Genomic DNA, 17,966 nt, shown 5'->3' on the forward strand with positions numbered 1-17,966 from the left:
TGGTCATTGTACTATGAAGGTGTATGTATCAGCAATCTTTTTATCTTCAAAACACAGTACAACAACCATTGCAGAATTCAGAGTTCATCATTGTAGTGACCAGAAGTCGTTTAGCTTAGTTCTGTGACGAAATACCACATCAATAAAGCATATTAATTATGTTACTAATTTTAGTAACTTTTTGAATGATCTTGTTGTTTCAGCTTCTGCTACATTTGAAGACTTTCAAATCCGTCCGCATGCGCTTTTTGTTCATTCGTATCGAGCTCCAGCCTTTTGTGACCATTGTGGAGAAATGTTGTGGGGGCTGGTGCGTCAGGGGCTCAAATGCGAAGGTAAGCTGCAGTGAGATGTGATTTTTCAGCCTCAGGAAGAGACCTGTCCATTTCACTTATGCGTGTTGTCTGTGATTCTGCTTTCAAATTGAATAGGTAGAGACGTGGGAGTTATCAGAATAGTTATGTGATTAAAGAATTAATCTTTCTGAATGCTCTGAGACCTCCTAGATAAGGTTCTGTAACTTGAAGTGCAAAACAATTGGTCTATATGTGTTTTTAAGAAAAGTTTTTCTGTATCTTACACTTCTCTATGAGTCTGGGCCTGTATCTCCTTCTATATCGCATTAATTCAGATAATTTAACTGAAATTGCTGTCAGTATATATGAGGTAGTAATAGCTGTCTTTCCACATTTTGCCGCAACTATTTGACTCCTGGTAGACTGTATCCAATAGGATGTAGCATTTGCAGTGAAAGACTTCCTTACCTCTGAGATGCTGATCCCAAAAATTTCCTGCACTGTAAGATGATAGATTCTTTAAAAATTAAAACCATGGGTTATAGATATAACTATTTGGAGCTTATTGTAAAATATAGGAGTTAAACTAGCAGAGTAGAGGAATAAAGTTTAATCAAAAATAAGGGTGGTAGTTTTGAATTCCTCTTGTTTTTGGGGGAAAAATGAAATCTTTTTTTTTTCCAGTAATAAGCCATCATCAGAGGGTTCTATATTTCTCTTTTCAGGGTGTGGTCTAAATTACCATAAGAGATGTGCGTTTAAAATCCCTAACAACTGCAGTGGTGTACGGAAAAGGCGCCTGTCAAATGTGTCTCTCACAGGACTCAGCTCCGTTCGGACAGTTTCTGCAGAACCCTCACCCAGCATGCCCGATGAAGCCCTTCTGGTATGGGATTCCCTAGCTATAGAGGCCATGGGTATTGTTGGTAATAAACAATGACGTTTAACACTCTCTGGTTTCACCTGTTGTAGACTACATAGAAGAGTTCTATGTAAGTTATAAAACATTTATGTGAGAAAAAGCATCTTGATGTAGAGGGAGGTCACCAGCTTAAAGACTGTATGTTTAAGGTATGTGTCACTGCTGATACTCCCAGGAGTTTCCTCCCTTTGCCAAGAATTTTGCAGTTCTAAAGGTGCCACCCATGCTAATGTGAGTAGTTGCATCTTGGAGGATGTCTCCTCTGGAACTAGAAATTGAATTTCTTCTGTGTCAGAACATTATATCCATCGGTTTATGATACAGTAAAAATTTGTCTCAGGAGAGCACTGTGACCCAACCACCACAATGTCAAACTGAGTATCTGTCATAGTCAGAGCTATAGTTATTTGGAGTCTGCATGTTTAGCATATTTTTAAATGTTCAGTAGAAAATGAGAGAAATCTCCATTATTTCCTAATACAGATCTTTGTGGTGAATATATGTGTATGTCTATATATATGTGTGTAGATACACATTTAGATATACAGTATACATGTGGGTACACATAAATATATGTTATACTTGTATATACATTACTGTCATAGTTCCCATCATGAAAACAGCTCTTCTGAGAACAAAATATAATGACTGTTGTAAATTATTATTATTTTTTTTTCTCTTTGGCATATTTGTTCCTTTCTACACTCATGGTCATAATGTACTTGAATAGTTAAGAATTTACACTGTGTGTAAATGAATCCACTCCTAAGTGAAAGCTTTGAAAACCTTAAGGTTTAAAAGAGAGGAAAGATTTTTTTTAAGTACACACAACAATTATCATGTTTTCCTCTCAATTGGTATATTAAACTTATTAAACTTGACATACAAAAAGGACACTATTGCAAATGATGTAGACCTGGTGTTATATGCGGTACCATCTAGGAACCATAATTATGTACTTATCCTACTGATTATCATTAGCCTAAAGCTACTTGGAAATTAAGGTTAACATTAAGAATCTGTTTTTTTTTAATTGAAAAGCTGCATAAATGAGTAAGGTGCTTAAGTTTTGCAAAAACTGCAGCAACAAATCTTTGTAGATTATTCATAATTCTCAGTAGGTTGTTTCAGAAATGCCGACTTACTCAGACCAAAACAGAAAATTTTGAAGGAGGCTGGCCCTAGTTCTGAATTGTTTCAGGAATTCTGGCTAAAAAAATCGTTTAAGTGAGCATCTTAGTATAGTGTTTATAAATATTCACTGCAATGTATAGTTACAGGATAGCAAAAAAATTTAATTTGAAAACTTTTTAAATTTTAATACTGTTATTTGCTGATACAGTCTTACATGACATACCTGTTTTGCAAAGCTACTTATTTTAAAACTGTTTAGAATATTAAAATTGACAGTGTAGAAATACAGTAGGTTTCATATATACTGTGGACTATACTTCTCTAAGAACTTGTAATTATGAGTGTACCCATGCTGATGTTTCAGAACATCACACGTGCACACACATGGGGATGCTCAAAGAAAATATGTTAATAGTAGGTACAGGGATGATCACTAGACTAGAGAAATGAAATAGCTTTCCAATTTCACTCTATTTCAGGAAATCGTGGTATCATTTACCAGATTTTCAGACATGCTCTCACATATGGCTTCTGTATGTCTTTTGTTTTGTTTTGGGTTTTTTGCATTGAAGTGTTTCAATTTTTTGCCCCGTTTTTTAAAGTGTCTATAAGCTTTGTAAGTTCTCCTCTATCAGATCTGTCCTTTGGACTCCATTCTTCTGCAGTACTTGTGAGATAAGTTTTATGGCAGTTTATACTGTGATGCCAATCTAAACATGCACTTTGGAATGTGTTCCTTTTTTCTACAGTCTTCATGAATATACTAAGCAGTAGCATCCTTGTTCACAAAATCATGCCATTCATTGTAAGTATTGATGTGGAACTTCAGTTACTGGTAACAAAATATATCTCGTGTTTGGGACTACTGAATCCATCAGGTATCTGTCAATTCTTTAAATAGGACTAAAATACTTTTGCTTCTATGTACTCTGTAGAGTCAGAGCAGTTGGGAGAGAAGTAGTTCCTGGAATTATTTACTAAGTTATGATTTCAGAACTTTTTGTCCATCTTGTGTGAACGAGAAAGAAGCCAAGTTTAGCTCACAGTGTTAAATTCAGCTTGTAAGTCTGCTTCTGGAAAAATGACACTTTCAAAGTTAAGACATTTTGCCCTAATTTAGGAAATTGTGGCATTTAAAAAAACCTTTGAGGCAGGATAATGTGTATCCTGCAAAGGATACTGTAATTATCCTTTCATAGGGCACCACCACACACAAACACAATTTCAGTTTATGTTTAAATGTATTCGTAAGCCAATAAAGCATTTCATTTGAGTTGAAAATTGATTGGGAACTACATTTGACTGCAGCTTTGAAAGTCTGCCTCCAAAGAATAAAATCTGGGCAGTATTCTTTTTCTGATTCTTTATTTAATAGTGTAAAACTCAACAACAGAAATGCTAAAAACAAGTAGAACTATGAGGATGCTATGTAACCCAGATTTTTACCTCTTTTAGCTCAAATGCTATTCTTTTGCATTCTATAACATGGAATGAGACTATAGGATAATCCCACTTTCATGCTTGCCTCTAAAATAACATTATTTCTGTCTTTTTTCTCTCCTTTATTTCTTCTGCTTTTTCTTCTTTCCAACTTCCTGTCTCAGTCTCCTGTCAGCCCTGGCTATGAGGTATGTACTGTATTTACTCCCTATCATATTATCAGGAACATCCTTTTTTATGAGTATCAGTATCAATGTGAAGAAATGCAGAAATTTAATCAGACTAGTATATTACAGTCTTAAGAATTTATGAGCACTTGTTTTTCTTCTAGAAATAGTATACTCAGTGGGAAACTTCAAAGTCCAGATTCCAAAGTGAAGGTTCTTATACTAAACAGTAAAATTAGCTAACATTAAAATATTTTAATACAGAAGTGGCTTTTTCATTTTTTTAGGCATGATAGAGGTCATTGGTTGGACTGAAGCTCTTTTACTGACAGTACAACATGGGAAGAAAATTTTAACTTCATTTCAGAACATTGGGAATTTGCTGGAGTAATGTATAAAATTAATATTTTATTTTAAGCTGAACAAACCCAACCTTTTAGTGCTCACTAGCAATAGGCATGTACTGCAGTTTAGTTGCTTTTTCAGAACATGGTTGCGTTAAGAAAAAAAACACAAAACAAAACAACCCAACAGTCAAGAAATATGTGGAAATAAACATAAATGGTGCACAGCTAAGTTAAAGCTATATACAAAAAGAGTATCAAGTCTAAATGAAAAACAGTTTGGTGTTTTTTTAATGGTTACTTCATGTCAATGGATGTCCTCTGAATTTCAATATGGATTTTCCAAAGAAGCTATTCATGTTTAAAAATTCAGAAGTTTTTAAACTATAAAATGTTGGCATCTTTCCCTTGCAGCATATATTTGAGAGGCAGCCAGAGAAGAACAGGCTTTGCAAATGTTTTCCTTTTTAGTAAAACTGCATAGATAATCTGAGGAATATTTTGTTATGCTGAAATGAGGGTTAGCATGGCCAAACATCATTCTCTTTTAAAAAAGTAACTTTATTTCTTCCTAAAACACATATAATCCTTTTGTAGAAAAAAAAATGTATTTTGTAGAATATGTTACAGTATTACAATGCCACATAATACCCATAAAACAATAAAACAAACATATATAGAATAGGGGTTTTCCAATATCTAAGGTAATTTTGTTCCAAGTATGTGCTATCTTAAAAATTTGAATCCATCAATCTGGATAGTATCAGTATCAACAGTATCAACTGTATCAACAGTAATAAAAAGTAGTAATAAAAAAAAGGTATTTGGAGGAAAAACAAAATTAAGTTTTTTTTTTATAAAAGAAACTCTATTAACCATCTATGCTTTTACTTCAAGTATATTTATATGAGATAACATGATTTTATTTATATTTATTTTTATATAGGTTACCATTATTTTGGTAACTTTTACTCATTCTTCTAGAAGTGATGAATGTTGATATATTAAAATCATTTTAGTTACACTGGAAGTGATTTCTCAGAAAAAGCCTAGCTGAGCTTTGCATTTTAAATAGTAGTGCTGTGTTTCGCAGGACACAGGTAAATGGAATATTACAAACCTACTTACATACTTACTTACTTTGCTTTTTCTGAATAATTTGAGATTTTTTTTACTGTATATTTTAAAGTTTAAATAATTTTAATTGAAAATACTATTTACATATCACTGACAGACTACAAAGCACCAGATGTTGCCTGCCTCTGTAGATTTGTTATGAGCAGAGGTAGCTTCAGGCTTTTCAGCTATATATAGAAGAGTGATTTTGCAGACCTAGGACAGTAGCGTCTCTGGGAAGGAATTGTCTTGAGTTGTAGGTGGCCATTTTCTCTCTCTTCCCTTGTACTCTGTTCTTAATACAGCTGCTCTTTTTTCTTACTCCCCTGAAATAAGGAGTCCTCATTTCTAGTGACTCAAAAATTCCCACTCTATTTAGTGTGAATTTTCCACACTTTGAAGATGCATCTCCTTTTCCCAGTTCCAGTCCGTACAGTGCCTCCCTAGATCATTGGACTGGAAAAAAGGAGCCCTTGAGGGAAGGGTTAAAGAAGAGCTTAGGATGTTGCAGCTGAGATCAGCTTCATGCCTTAAGCCAGTTGTAATTAGTAGGAGTCCTTTTCTAATGGCTGTAATAGAGTTCATTAGACCAAAGATCCTCCTAGGCAAAATTAATATTTCCTCTTGAAGAAAGACACTCAAGTTAACTGTAAATTAATACCACTCATAGTTATGTTCTAGTTTGGCAGCCCCAAGTTATCCTTCCATGTCCTGGTGATATGAACTGCACATTCCTCTCTATTTTATGGGAAGACTTTCTCTGTACTCATTTGTTTCATAAAAAAACACATGCTGTTTTGGAAAGTGTTCCTGGAAATTTTTTGAGGTCCAAAATCTAGATGTTATTTATAAATAATAAAAGTGTAAAATATAGGTTGTGAACTAAACCAGTCCTAAGTATTGTTTACATAAGTGACATATTCACCAGGTGAATCTAGGGTCATGCACTGCACTGAGCAGAACTGAGAATCAAGAACTGAGTGAATCTGACACTGAAAATTAAATATTTAAATAGGAGTTTAAGTTAACTCCACAATCTTTTAGATATTATTTTTAGAGGGTTTTGGGTTTGCTTTTTTTTTACAGTTATATAAAATATTAAATTATGTTAAAGGTTAAAAAAATCAACCAAAACTATTTAAAATATAGTTCCCTTTTTTCTTGAAGCATTTCATGTCTTTGACGTTCAAAGTCAAACTGAACCCTAAATTAAAACTTTGTAGGATACAGAAAGTAAATTTGGAATGGCTTACCTTACATATCACTGTGCCACAAAATTATAGTAATCCCTGTACTAGCGCCATGCACTAAATATGCTGGGATGGAATTTCTTGTGAAATATCAAAGTATATTTTAGCTTTTCTGATCTCATTTACCCCAATATGATTGTTTCAGAAGTTCCTTACAGCCAGATGAAATCTAAAAGATGATCAAGCCAATTACTTTAAGTGAAAAGGTGTATATTTAGGACGGCATTAAATACTGCTTCAGTTATGCACCTCTAATATTTTCCAGATATCTAGTGAGATACGTAGAAGGGACAACAGGAAGCAGCTTAAAGACGTAAATGTTCTGAAATTTCATATGTGCCATGTGTGATGTTTCTGAATGCAACCTGTTTGTGATCCCTTGGAGAGGTTTTATGGGTATCTGGTTCTTCAGCTTGGAGGAGGAGAGAGGTTCAGATTGTTCTCATCCTTAGATAATTGCCACTTGTTATTAAATCCCCAATCTTGTTCTTAGGGAAGACATACAATAGTAACAGTAGTTGTCAGCTTATGAGCCTTCATATAAGTCACCATTAAACTGAGGATGTGCACTTGTTGTGGGACTATGACAGTCGGAATTCTAAGGAGTGCATGATATGTCTAAGTAAACACACATTCAGAGCTAAGTTCTTGTAGTTTCTAAGTACTAACACAAGGATTTGTACATATTAAAAATATAAAAAAGTGGCACAGCCTGAGGTACACAGTTTACTTTCCTATAGCATCTGTGAAACATTGTTCATGTTAGTGCTAGGTCTTGTGAAATGGTATAAGATCCCAATATGCAGTTTGTACTTTGGGAGATAGAGGAAATTAGGACACTTTTATCTCCTCTTTCCTGGCCCAAACATATTCAATGGCACTTTCCTTTCTAATAGGTAAGCTTTTCTTCTACATTGATAACACCCTACTACCCCCAAACTTCCTCTCTTTCTGCAAGGCTTGCCAAGCTGGTTTGTCTAGACCTTCTCTATCCAATGCCAAAACTTTTTCCAAACCTGTGGCTTTGGTTAAGCCCAAAGACCTACTGCTTATCCCTGATTCAGTAGGGACGGTGTGGTGACAGTGTCAAATGGGACTCATTTACACAGACATTGGAGGAAAAAAAAAGCAATTCTGAGTGAACCAGAATTGTGCAGGTTCCTTGAATAGTTTTGTCTTCAGTTGTAACTTGGCTAAGATACCTTCGTATCATGGTATGTGCCTTCTTTTTCTTTCTCAAAAGTTCTATGCAGTTGGCACAATTGAGCTGCCGAGTGTGGCTTATGATGTGTGCATCCTAGTAGTGCAAGAGACATTAAAATAATTTCTTGCTCAAAATTATTGTACTTGAAATTATAAAGCATATAATAGAAGAGCAAACTAAACCTAGTATTTTATAAGGAACTTGTGTCTGTAAGATGCAAGAAAAAAAGCTTGGTGCTGTGTAAGCCCTTTTATGCCTACTGCAACTAGCAAGTCCTCTGTAAAAAAGGGCTTTTGTTTTGGGAAATCCCTGACTCAGAGAAGTCAGCATAGTCACACAATAACTGCTGAAACCCAGTAATCTTCTCTTGTTACTTTACAAAATAAGTCAGGTTACAGACAGAGCATTCAAACCACTGTTTGCTGTCTGAGTGGAGGAGCAGGGTACATAATAATTTCCATCTGTAGATAGTTTAATATTAACAGTTCATAGTGAAGTCAGTTCTTTGATGTGTTTACACATGTGACACTGAAGTGTTTTTCAAACCATAGCTATTTAACTATGGAGCTTGTAGGATTAAATCATACACTTGACTTAAAGAGTGCTAAAAGCCTCAAAAGACAACACAGTTGATTGCAGTCTAAGTGTGGTATTTCAGTATATTTAACTGAAGATTTGTTTCCTTGAATTCACTTAATTACAGTCACATAGTTTAATTTGTAAAAGAAAGTCAACATTTGCATTGCATTAAAAACATAGTAGTCCCTGTGGTTACATAGATATCTAGCACCTCATTTGACAGTAGCTTCCTGTGAAGAAATTGTGTATGAACGTATTAAGGCTTTATCCTCTCCCTCAATACAGGAAGGAAATGCATGTTTCAAAGCTGAAAATATAACTTCATGCAGACAGTTATTGCTGTTTGTTTCTTTAAAATATACATCACTTTTCTCAGTTGTCCAAGTAAATAAATAAAAAAGAAAAAACAAACCAGAACCAACCTAAGGCCTGATAGTTTGTTTCTTTTGTTAAGGCAAACATTTCAAAAATCTAGGAATAACAGAGTTGGTTTTGTTTGAATAATGTCACAATACTTTTAAGATATTGAGCCTACAAGAGGTTAGCACTGCTTTGTGAACAGTTTTGAAAAAAATATGTGTTTTGGAGACCATAGGATATGTAGCCTAGGTTCTTCTGAGTGAAGGTTACTGACTTTAATGTGTTTCTGCAAGTATGATGTAAAATGAGGTATCGGTTGTCAAAATAGAAGCCTTCCTTTTCTGACTTTTTTAGAACATGAAGGTCTTCAGTAATGTTTTGTCAGAATGCCTGAGACAGTTTTAGTGTCACTGTTGAAACCTTTTAAAAGAAGTCAGACAAACAGCAGTCTATTTAATGTTTTAGGTTAGCCTCTGCATCTGGTTGCAGGGCTAGTCTATGTCTTCATTCCTAAGACACCAACTCTGCATCTAGTTAGTCAGCTTTTATTGCTTCCCATTAGCCCCTTCAGCATCTCCCTAAAGTTTCTTTGATTTCTGTGCCTGTGAGGGATAGGTGTGGTGCTAGAAGACAGTCAGGCTCACCAGGGTAATAGGAACAGCTGAATTTCATTGGCAGGGAATCAGTATTTATTTCAGTTTCTTAATTGTATTTTGCAATGGATTTGGACAAGGTAAAAAAAGACAGGAAAGATCTCCTTATGAAGTATTTTTGCTTTTGAGGTAATGGTTATATGGAGGACCTTCTCCTTTCAGCAGTGACAGGGTTCTGTACAATTACTTTGTGCTTCTGTCTACTGTAGACAAGTTGTTCTGTCTTTGAATAGCGTTTAACAAAACTTACCAGATAAACCATGAGTAGCTTCAGCATATTCCCAAAATTCAAAGTTGAACAAGAAGGGGCAAGAGTAGTAAGAATCATGCTGAATGCTCCATGTTGAAGAAAAAGCTTGGCACCTCTCCCATCTTGGAATTAAAAATAACCCTTTTTTTCAGAATGAAAATGTAAGCAAACATTGGATTCTGTTATTCTCATAGTTTAAGGCTTAATTGAATTGAAGGCTCTGAATGTGATTGGTGTCACTTGTTTGACTGAACATCTGTAAATATCTGCCCATGTTTCTTTGTGTTTGTTGTCACTTGGAAAATCATATTCTGAGCTGTTAAAGTATAGATTACCTTGCTGGGATGATTGTTCTAAAAAACTGTTTAGCGTTTGGAGCTGCACAGGCTGTTAGTTTCCATGGTGTAATCCAGTTAAGCAGTCATTTCCTGGGAAGTTTCCAGATCTGCTGAGTCAGTAGCCTGGCTGACTACCAGGAAAAAGTAATTTATCTTTCTAAGAAACAAAGCACACTGGCTAAAGAAGAAGGTGCTTGTGGAAGAGATTGTCACTTTTGCAGTGAAAATGGAACCGTTACTAGTTTTCTTTTGGAGGCTTTAAATTGTGGAATCTGTCTGATGCTGGGAGTGCTGGAAGTTAAAGTTATGGGGTCATTGAATTCTGGAAGATACTGGGAGAAGAAGCTTATCATTGACAAGAGGGAAGATGTGTTCCTCCTCCTAGTCAGTCATCAGAGGGGTGTAGAGTGATGCTCTGTTTGCTGCTGCCATGTGTTCTGAGCTGTCACCAGCTTCCCTTCCCCTTGCTAGCTCTGAGAGTAGCCAAGGGGTCGCATTGTGACTGGCTGGAAGAGGGAGAGTGTGCAAATCCCTCATATCGGACCTGAGCATGCAGGAGAGAGACCAGATCCATGACTACTGATGTATGGGAGTATAGTATGGGAGAAGGTGAAATTCAGCATTACCTTACTTTACCCAAAGACATGGTAAACTAAGAATTGCTGATATGTTACACTGTATGCTACCGGTAGAACCTAACGTTTTTTCAGAGCTATGCAGAAGCATATATTAGCACATCAAAGCTGAAAACTTGCCATCAAGCTCAAAAAGACAAAACTTGCAGCAAATAATTTGTCTTACACTCAAATTGTACCACAGCTGAGATTTGATGAGACATCATCTGGGCAGCATATCTCAGTGGTCAGAGCCAAAGCTGTAATGAAGTGTGTCTCTCTGATAATCACATAAGTGCCTAAGGTGAGTCTTAGTACATTTCAGCAACACTACTGAATTTTCTAAAACTGCAAGGTATTTGGTGAGAAAATCTGGGAAAAACAAGATCTCTAAAATCCTTTGAGCATGAGATTAACTAGATAGAAGTAATTTGGATTTTTTTAAAAGCTTTTAATACTGTTCAGTTGCCAAAATAATTTTTGATTTGGCAATAATTTGGAAAATGAAGGCAAAATGATAATAATAAGTTTAGTTTAGATTATATTGGATGATATTAGATGGGAATGACTCGTTTTCTAGCCTTCAGTTATTATTTGCAGATGATGTAAGAAGATACTGAGTTTTAAATTATCAGACTACATCTTGCAGCTTTTCTTTTTGCCTTCCTTTTGTTGTTAACTGTGGGCATAGTTTGGTTTGTTTCTTGAGGGCAGTTACTGGGAGAAGGCAGCTTTCTGGATCAGTTGTTTTCTTGGATAATTGCCATACTTACATGAGTTGAGAATATAAGGTAAATAATTTCTTTCAGAAATTCTTTTTATTCCATACCTTAGGCTGTATGTCTCACTTTATATATATTTATCTACATGTGTTTATATACCTATTGTGATACATTGTGTGTAATCTAAATGTGGTAAGGTTAGCGATAGCAAAAATTATAAATGAAGGGGATGGAAAATACTAATCTGTTTTGTATCAAACCCCTGCATGTACATGGAATAAGGTAACAATTTTCTTAATATTTATACAAAAAATATAGTCTTTCAAAGTTAAATTTGATATAAAACAGAAAATAAAATGGGTAAAAATGGCGCGTGTGTTTGTCAGTATGCAAAATGCTTTTCTGAGAAATTTTTAATGAATATTTTAATTCTTTTGGGGTTTTTTTCTTTTTTTTTTCTTTTTTCAATAAATCCCTGAAGCCCTGTTTCAGTCACAAAGTGGAATGTATGACAATAGTGTTTGCTACCATTCAAATTTTTCAAAAGCAGTTGGAGAGAGTTGCACATTTTGTTAGTGTTTAAAAACACGTTTCTTTTTATGACATGACTTACTGTTCTTGAGGTGAGTGTGATATTCTTTTAAAACTTAGAACATCATGGTTATTTCACATGTTCTTTTTATGTATTTCACAGCAAAAGACGCCATCAGAATCATTCACTGGGCGAGAGAAGAGGTCAAATTCACAATCATATATTGGGCGACCTATTCAGCTAGACAAGATCTTACTGTCGAAGGTTAAAGTGCCTCACACTTTCGTCATCCACTCTTATACACGGCCAACAGTTTGCCAGTACTGCAAGAAGCTTCTCAAAGGGCTTTTTAGACAGGGTTTGCAATGCAAAGGTAAGCAGACACCCCTTAGGTACATAAAAGCTAAGCATAATAAAATTAGTAAATTGGCATTTGAGTGGTTACTATGTAGCCTTACTCATGGTTTCCTCACTAAACTGCCTAGGTGGAGGCAGTGTACAATTACGCTGGATTAAGCTGGAGTTAAAATTACAGTAATTGCTGTTCTGCAGGAGCTGTCTGCATGGCTGTTCATTTTTACCCTGCAGTATATCTGCAGTAGCTCACATCTTTTTCGTTCAGGTGTAAATTATCTTGTATTTGGCAGTAGGTGAGCATGTGCTCACAGGCAATTACAGCAGAATAGTTAACACAAAAGACTGTATTCTTCATTGTTTTTAATCTGCAAAATCTTATGGTGAATTGAAGTATGTGCTTGAGTCCCAGTAGTTCAGGGTTTTGAGGAAGTTGTAATGGAATTAAGATGAGTTTATATGAGAATTTAAAACCACATTTTTCCAGTGTAACTAACTAATGCGCTTTGAAGTCTCATGCTGTTGTACCTAAGTAGATGCTGAAGTGAATCAAGCCACTTGGGTTGTAGCCTAGATTGCTGGTTCACCTTAACCGGCTAGAAGGGCCTTAGATGCAAAGCATTGTGCATGCTATGGTGTTAGATAGTGCTGGCTAACAGATCCTTAAAAATCACCTTCCTTCTATTAAAAGAAGCAGTAATCTCATAGCATTAATCAGTATATTTTGTGTTGTTTCTTTGAGCTAACTCCCTGCAAAAATTCAGTGACATTCATTTAACTTAAGATGTGACTCTGATGTGATTTAACTAAAGCAAAATACCAATGAAGGCATCACCTGTTCCATTTCATTTTGAATCCCATTGACATAAGCAAATAGTAACCTGATTAAAATAAAAAAAAAATAAAATACCTACAGTTTGGCCCTGCTACACTTCAGTTGATTTTTTGATCTGAAGTTAAATAACTGCAAGGGTATAGACAACCTTGATATATTCCTTCCTACTCTTTGCTTTTCCAGGTGTGTTAATAAGTTACCTGTCTTACTTCAAGTAAGAGGTGTTCAGAAGCCAAAATAAAAACATTTAAGATGAAGTCTAATAAAGTGCTACTTACAAATATGAAAAAAGTAAAGGTAGACTGAAATAAAAATATCTAGGAAATAAGGAAGGACTTGAGGGAGCCATCCACTGAAAGCAGTACAGAAGTTGCTTTGAGATGTAAAGAACAAATATTTTCTCACTTATAATTGTTGGCTAAGGTTCTGCTGTTTCAGTTTTCAGTCATCAGTTTTTTATATGTACTCAGCCTCTTCAGCTGCAGCAGATATACTGGAAAAGCAGCTCTAGCTTTGCAGCCAGGCACTTGGGTCTCCCTAGACAAGTTGAGTATGCACTTCAGCTTCAGGTAGTGCCTCCACCCAACTGCCCATTGTAATGCTTTCTTTTCCCCCCAAGGAAACACACTTCTAGCATCTTTAATCCTGTCCCTTCTACTGGCAGGTGGCATGCACCCAGGATAAAGAGTTCTGTTTGGGCATGTTAACTCTGTAGTAGTGTGCAATGGTAGGGCTTGACATTTATAGGCTCAAGAGCAGGAAAAAAATATAATTGTGTCACAGGAAGAGGGGTATAATTTTACTGTATCCCTTTTTTCCTTAACAGACTGTAGGTTCAACTGTCACAAACGCTGTGCTTCTAAAGTGCCAAATAACTGCCTGGGGGAAGTTGCCATTAATGGAGGTAAGTTGCCCTAACAGTGGTTTCTGTCATTGTTGAAACCATCAGTTAAGTAAGAGAAACGTAAAACTGAGAAGTATGCAAAGACACAATTTTCCACTGCTTGGGAGTGGCCTTTATTCTGAAATATTTCTGTTATAAGTCAAAGATGAAGTGTGGGAGGAACCCTACAAGTGGCTCAGAGCAGAGTGTGTGTCTTCCAAATAGGTGTCACTGACAGGCTCAGCTGTGCCTCAGAGGTGGTGTCAGCAGCAAAATGGTCAGGCGATCATGGCCTGTTGAATGCAGAATGCTATAGTAAAGCAAAAAGCCATAATCATGAGAAGCTGGCATTCAGATACAAACACAAAATTGCTTTTTAATCTGGGGGAGAGGGAAGAAATGTTTGCTTTAAGATAATCTTACCAATAAGGAAAAGCATACCTGGAAGAACTGGGAATGTCATCCAGGGAAAATTCCACTACTTTCCGTTGGTATAAAATGAATCATATCAGTTGCCAGAAATAAAGGCTTGAATATCTGCTGATTTTCCCATACATGTGCTGTCATTTTTGTGTCAAGTATAGAATTTATGGTTAGGCTTGACAGACGGTACTGGAGGAAAAAAAGGGTGGTTGTAGATGAGTTGTTGATTGCCTTGAAAATGTCACTTTTCCATGTGATGAGGGAATGAGAAGTGTGGTAAAGTGTTCAGTTTCTAATGCATATTACCATGTTAAGTTGTCAGCCTAAACTGCTTTTGAGGCTAACAGAGTATTGTCTTCTCAGGAACCCTTATTTCAAACTTTAAACCTCTGATCTTACTGAAGACATACCAACAATTTCCAAAATTAGGAGTGTTAACTAATATTTTTCATAATGCTTTTCATAGTAGTGTGACTGTGTTATTAGGAAGTTCTACTGTTTAATGGCAATTAGTGTAGGCAAAACTATTTCAGATGCTAAGTATCCAGTTTGAAACATGATAAGGTGCATGATTTTCTGGAAGGTTGCCGTTGCACTCATATTGCAATGTTCTCTCTGATGCACCTTAAGCTTCACTCCTGGAGTCACTATTATAATTTTTTACTCTTTACACAATTTATACCTCATTTATAGTATGATAGAATAGTTAGGCTTGGAAAGGACCTTAAGATCATCTAGTTCCAACCCTCCTGCCAAGGACAAGGACATCACACGCTAAACCATAACACCCAAGGCTCTGTCCAGCCTGCCCTTGAACACTGCCAGGGTTGGAGGATTCACAGCTTCCTTGGGCAACCCATTTCAGTGCCTCACCACCCTTACAGTAAAGAACTTCTTACTTACATCTAAGTTGAACTTCCCCTGTACAAGTCTGAACCCATTACCATAGTAGGCCCCTTCAAATACTAGAAGGCTACTTGTGAGGTCTCCATGCAGCCTTCTCTTCTCCAGGCTGAACAGCCCCAACTTTCTCATCCTGTCTTCATATGGGAGGTGCTCCAGTCCCCTGATCATCCTTGTGGCCCTCCTCTGGACTTGTTCCAACAGTTCCATGTCCTTTTTATGTTGAGGACACCAGAACTGTACACAATACTCCAGGTGAGGTCTCACAAGAGCAGAGCAGAGGCGCAGGATCCCTTCCTTCGACCTGCTGGTCACGCTCTTTTTGATGCAGCCCAGAATACGGTTGACTTTCTGGGCTGCAAGCGCACACTGAAGATGCCTTATGTTAAGATTCTCATCGACCAACACCCCTAAGTCCTTCTCCACTGAGGGCTGCTCTGAATCTCTTCTTTGCCCAACTTGTAGCTGTGCTTGGGGGATTGCTCTGATCCAGGTGTAGGACCTTGCACTTGGCTTGGTTGAACTTTATGAAGTTGGCATTGGCCCACCTCACAAGTGTGTCAGGGTACCTGTTGATGGCGTCTCTTCTCTTCAGCGTATCAACCAAACCACACAGCTTGGTGTCATCAGCAAACTTGCTGAGAACACCTCAATCCCACTGTCCATGTCACTGACAAAAATGTTAAACAGGATCGGTCCCAGCACAAATCCCTGAGGGGCACCACTCATTACTAGTCTCCAGCTGGACATTGAGCCATTGACCACAACTCTTTGAGTGCAACCATCCAGCCAGTTCTTTATCCACCGAGTGGTCCATCCATCAAATTTATGTCCCTTCAGTTTAGAGACAAAGATGTCATGAGGGATAGTGTTGAACCCTTTGCACAAGCCCAGGGAGATGACATCAACTGCTTTGCCCCTATCCATCAGTTCTGTAGCCCCATCATAGAAGGCCACCCAATTGAACAGACAGGATTTCCCCTAGTAAAGCCATGCTGGCTGTCACCAAGCACCTTGTTGTTTTTCATGTGCCTTAGCATGCCTTCCAGGAGAATCTGCTCCAAGAGTTTGCCAGACACAGAGGTGAGACTGACTGGTCTGTAATTCCCCAGGTCATCCATTTTCCCCTTCTTGAAAATGGGGGTTATATTTCCCTTTTTCCAGTCATCAGGAACTTCACCTGACTGCCATGATTTTTCAAATTTGATGGACAGTGGCTTAGCAACTTCATTTGCCAGCTCCTTCAGGACCCGTGGTTGGATTTCACCAGGTTGAATGGACTTGTGAATGTTCAGGTTCTTAAGATGGTCTCAGACCTGATCCTCTCCTACAATGGGTCTAAGGTCTTCATTCTGCATCTACCTTCCAAGACTTGGATGGTGTGGTCACAACATTTGCCAGTGAAGACTGAGGCAAAGAAGTCATTAAGAACCTCAGCCTTCTCCAAATCCAGGGTAGCCAGTTCTCCCGATAGCTTCTGGAGGGGGCTGATGTTGTCTCTAGTCTGCCTTTTGTTTCCAATATACGTACAGAAGCCCTTCCTATTATCTTTCACATCCCTTGCCAGATTTAATTCTAACTGAGTCTTAGGTTTCCTGACCTGGTCCGTAGTTTCCTGGATAATATCCCTGTATTTTTCCAGACTGCCTGTCCTTGCTTCCACCTTTTATAAACTTCTTTTTTTTTCCCTCTAAGTTTCCTCAGCAGCTCCTTATCCATCCATGGAGGTCTCCTGGCCCTCCTGCTGCATTTCCTTCTAGTTGGGATGCAACACTCCTGAGCTTGTAGACGGTGATCCTTGAATATCAACCAACAGCCTTGGGCCCCCCCTCCCCTCTAGGGCTATATCCCATGGAACTTTACTAAGCATGTTTCCTGAAGAGGCCAAAGTCTGCTCTCTTGAAGTCCAGGGCAGTGAGCTTGCTGCACGCTCTTCTCACTGTCCTGAGGATCTCGAATTCAACCATCTCATGATTGCTGCAACCAAGGCTGCCCTGGAGTGTCACATTTCAAACCAGCCCTTACCTGTTGGTTAGTACAAGGTCAAGCATGGCACCTCTCCTTGTCGGCTCCTCTGTTACTTGCAGAAGGAAGTTGTCTTCCACACAATCGAGGATTGCTTGTGCCGGGCCATACCGTCGCTCCAACAGGTATCAGGGTGGTTGAAGTCCCCCATGAGAAGAAGGGCCTGCAAACATGAGGCTGTTCCTATTTGTCTATAGAGTACTTCATCCACAGAGTCCTCATGATCAGGCACCCAGTAGCTGCTGTGGACATCCTGTGGGACATATGTGGACATAATGTGGGACATCCCCACATTAATGTCCCCCATTGCTGTTCTCCCTTTGACCCTGACCCAGAAGCTCTCTGTTGCCTGATCACCTGTCCCCAGATAGAGGTCCATGCTCTCCAGCCTATCACTGACGTAAATAGCTACTCCCCTTCCCCATCTGCCTGTCCTGTCTTTCCTAAAGAGCCTGTAACCTTCTATTCCTACACTCCAGGAGCCATCCCACCATGTTTCTGTGATGCCTATTATATCATACCCCTGAAGACATGTACACATCTCTAATTCCTCTTGTTTATTCCCCATACTATGAGCATTTGTATGAAGGCATCTGAGCAGAGCTCCAAATGATGCCACCTC

General features: G+C 37.7%; 1 protein-coding gene across 1 annotated transcript in view; it reads left to right on the plus strand.

The window, feature by feature from the left end:
* PRKD1 (protein kinase D1) overlaps positions 1-17,966 on the plus strand; it is a 131,879-nt gene that overhangs the window by 86,257 nt on the left and 27,656 nt on the right. The window contains exons 3-6 of the mRNA XM_005149292.3: positions 204-335; positions 1,022-1,182; positions 12,084-12,294; positions 13,937-14,014. Of these exons, the coding sequence (XP_005149349.2) occupies positions 204-335; positions 1,022-1,182; positions 12,084-12,294; positions 13,937-14,014 (582 nt within the window). The remainder of the gene's footprint in view (positions 1-203; positions 336-1,021; positions 1,183-12,083; positions 12,295-13,936; positions 14,015-17,966) is intronic.

This window comes from Melopsittacus undulatus, chromosome 4, assembly GCF_012275295.1.
Source record: "Melopsittacus undulatus isolate bMelUnd1 chromosome 4, bMelUnd1.mat.Z, whole genome shotgun sequence".
Lineage (NCBI taxonomy): Eukaryota > Metazoa > Chordata > Aves > Psittaciformes > Psittaculidae > Melopsittacus > Melopsittacus undulatus.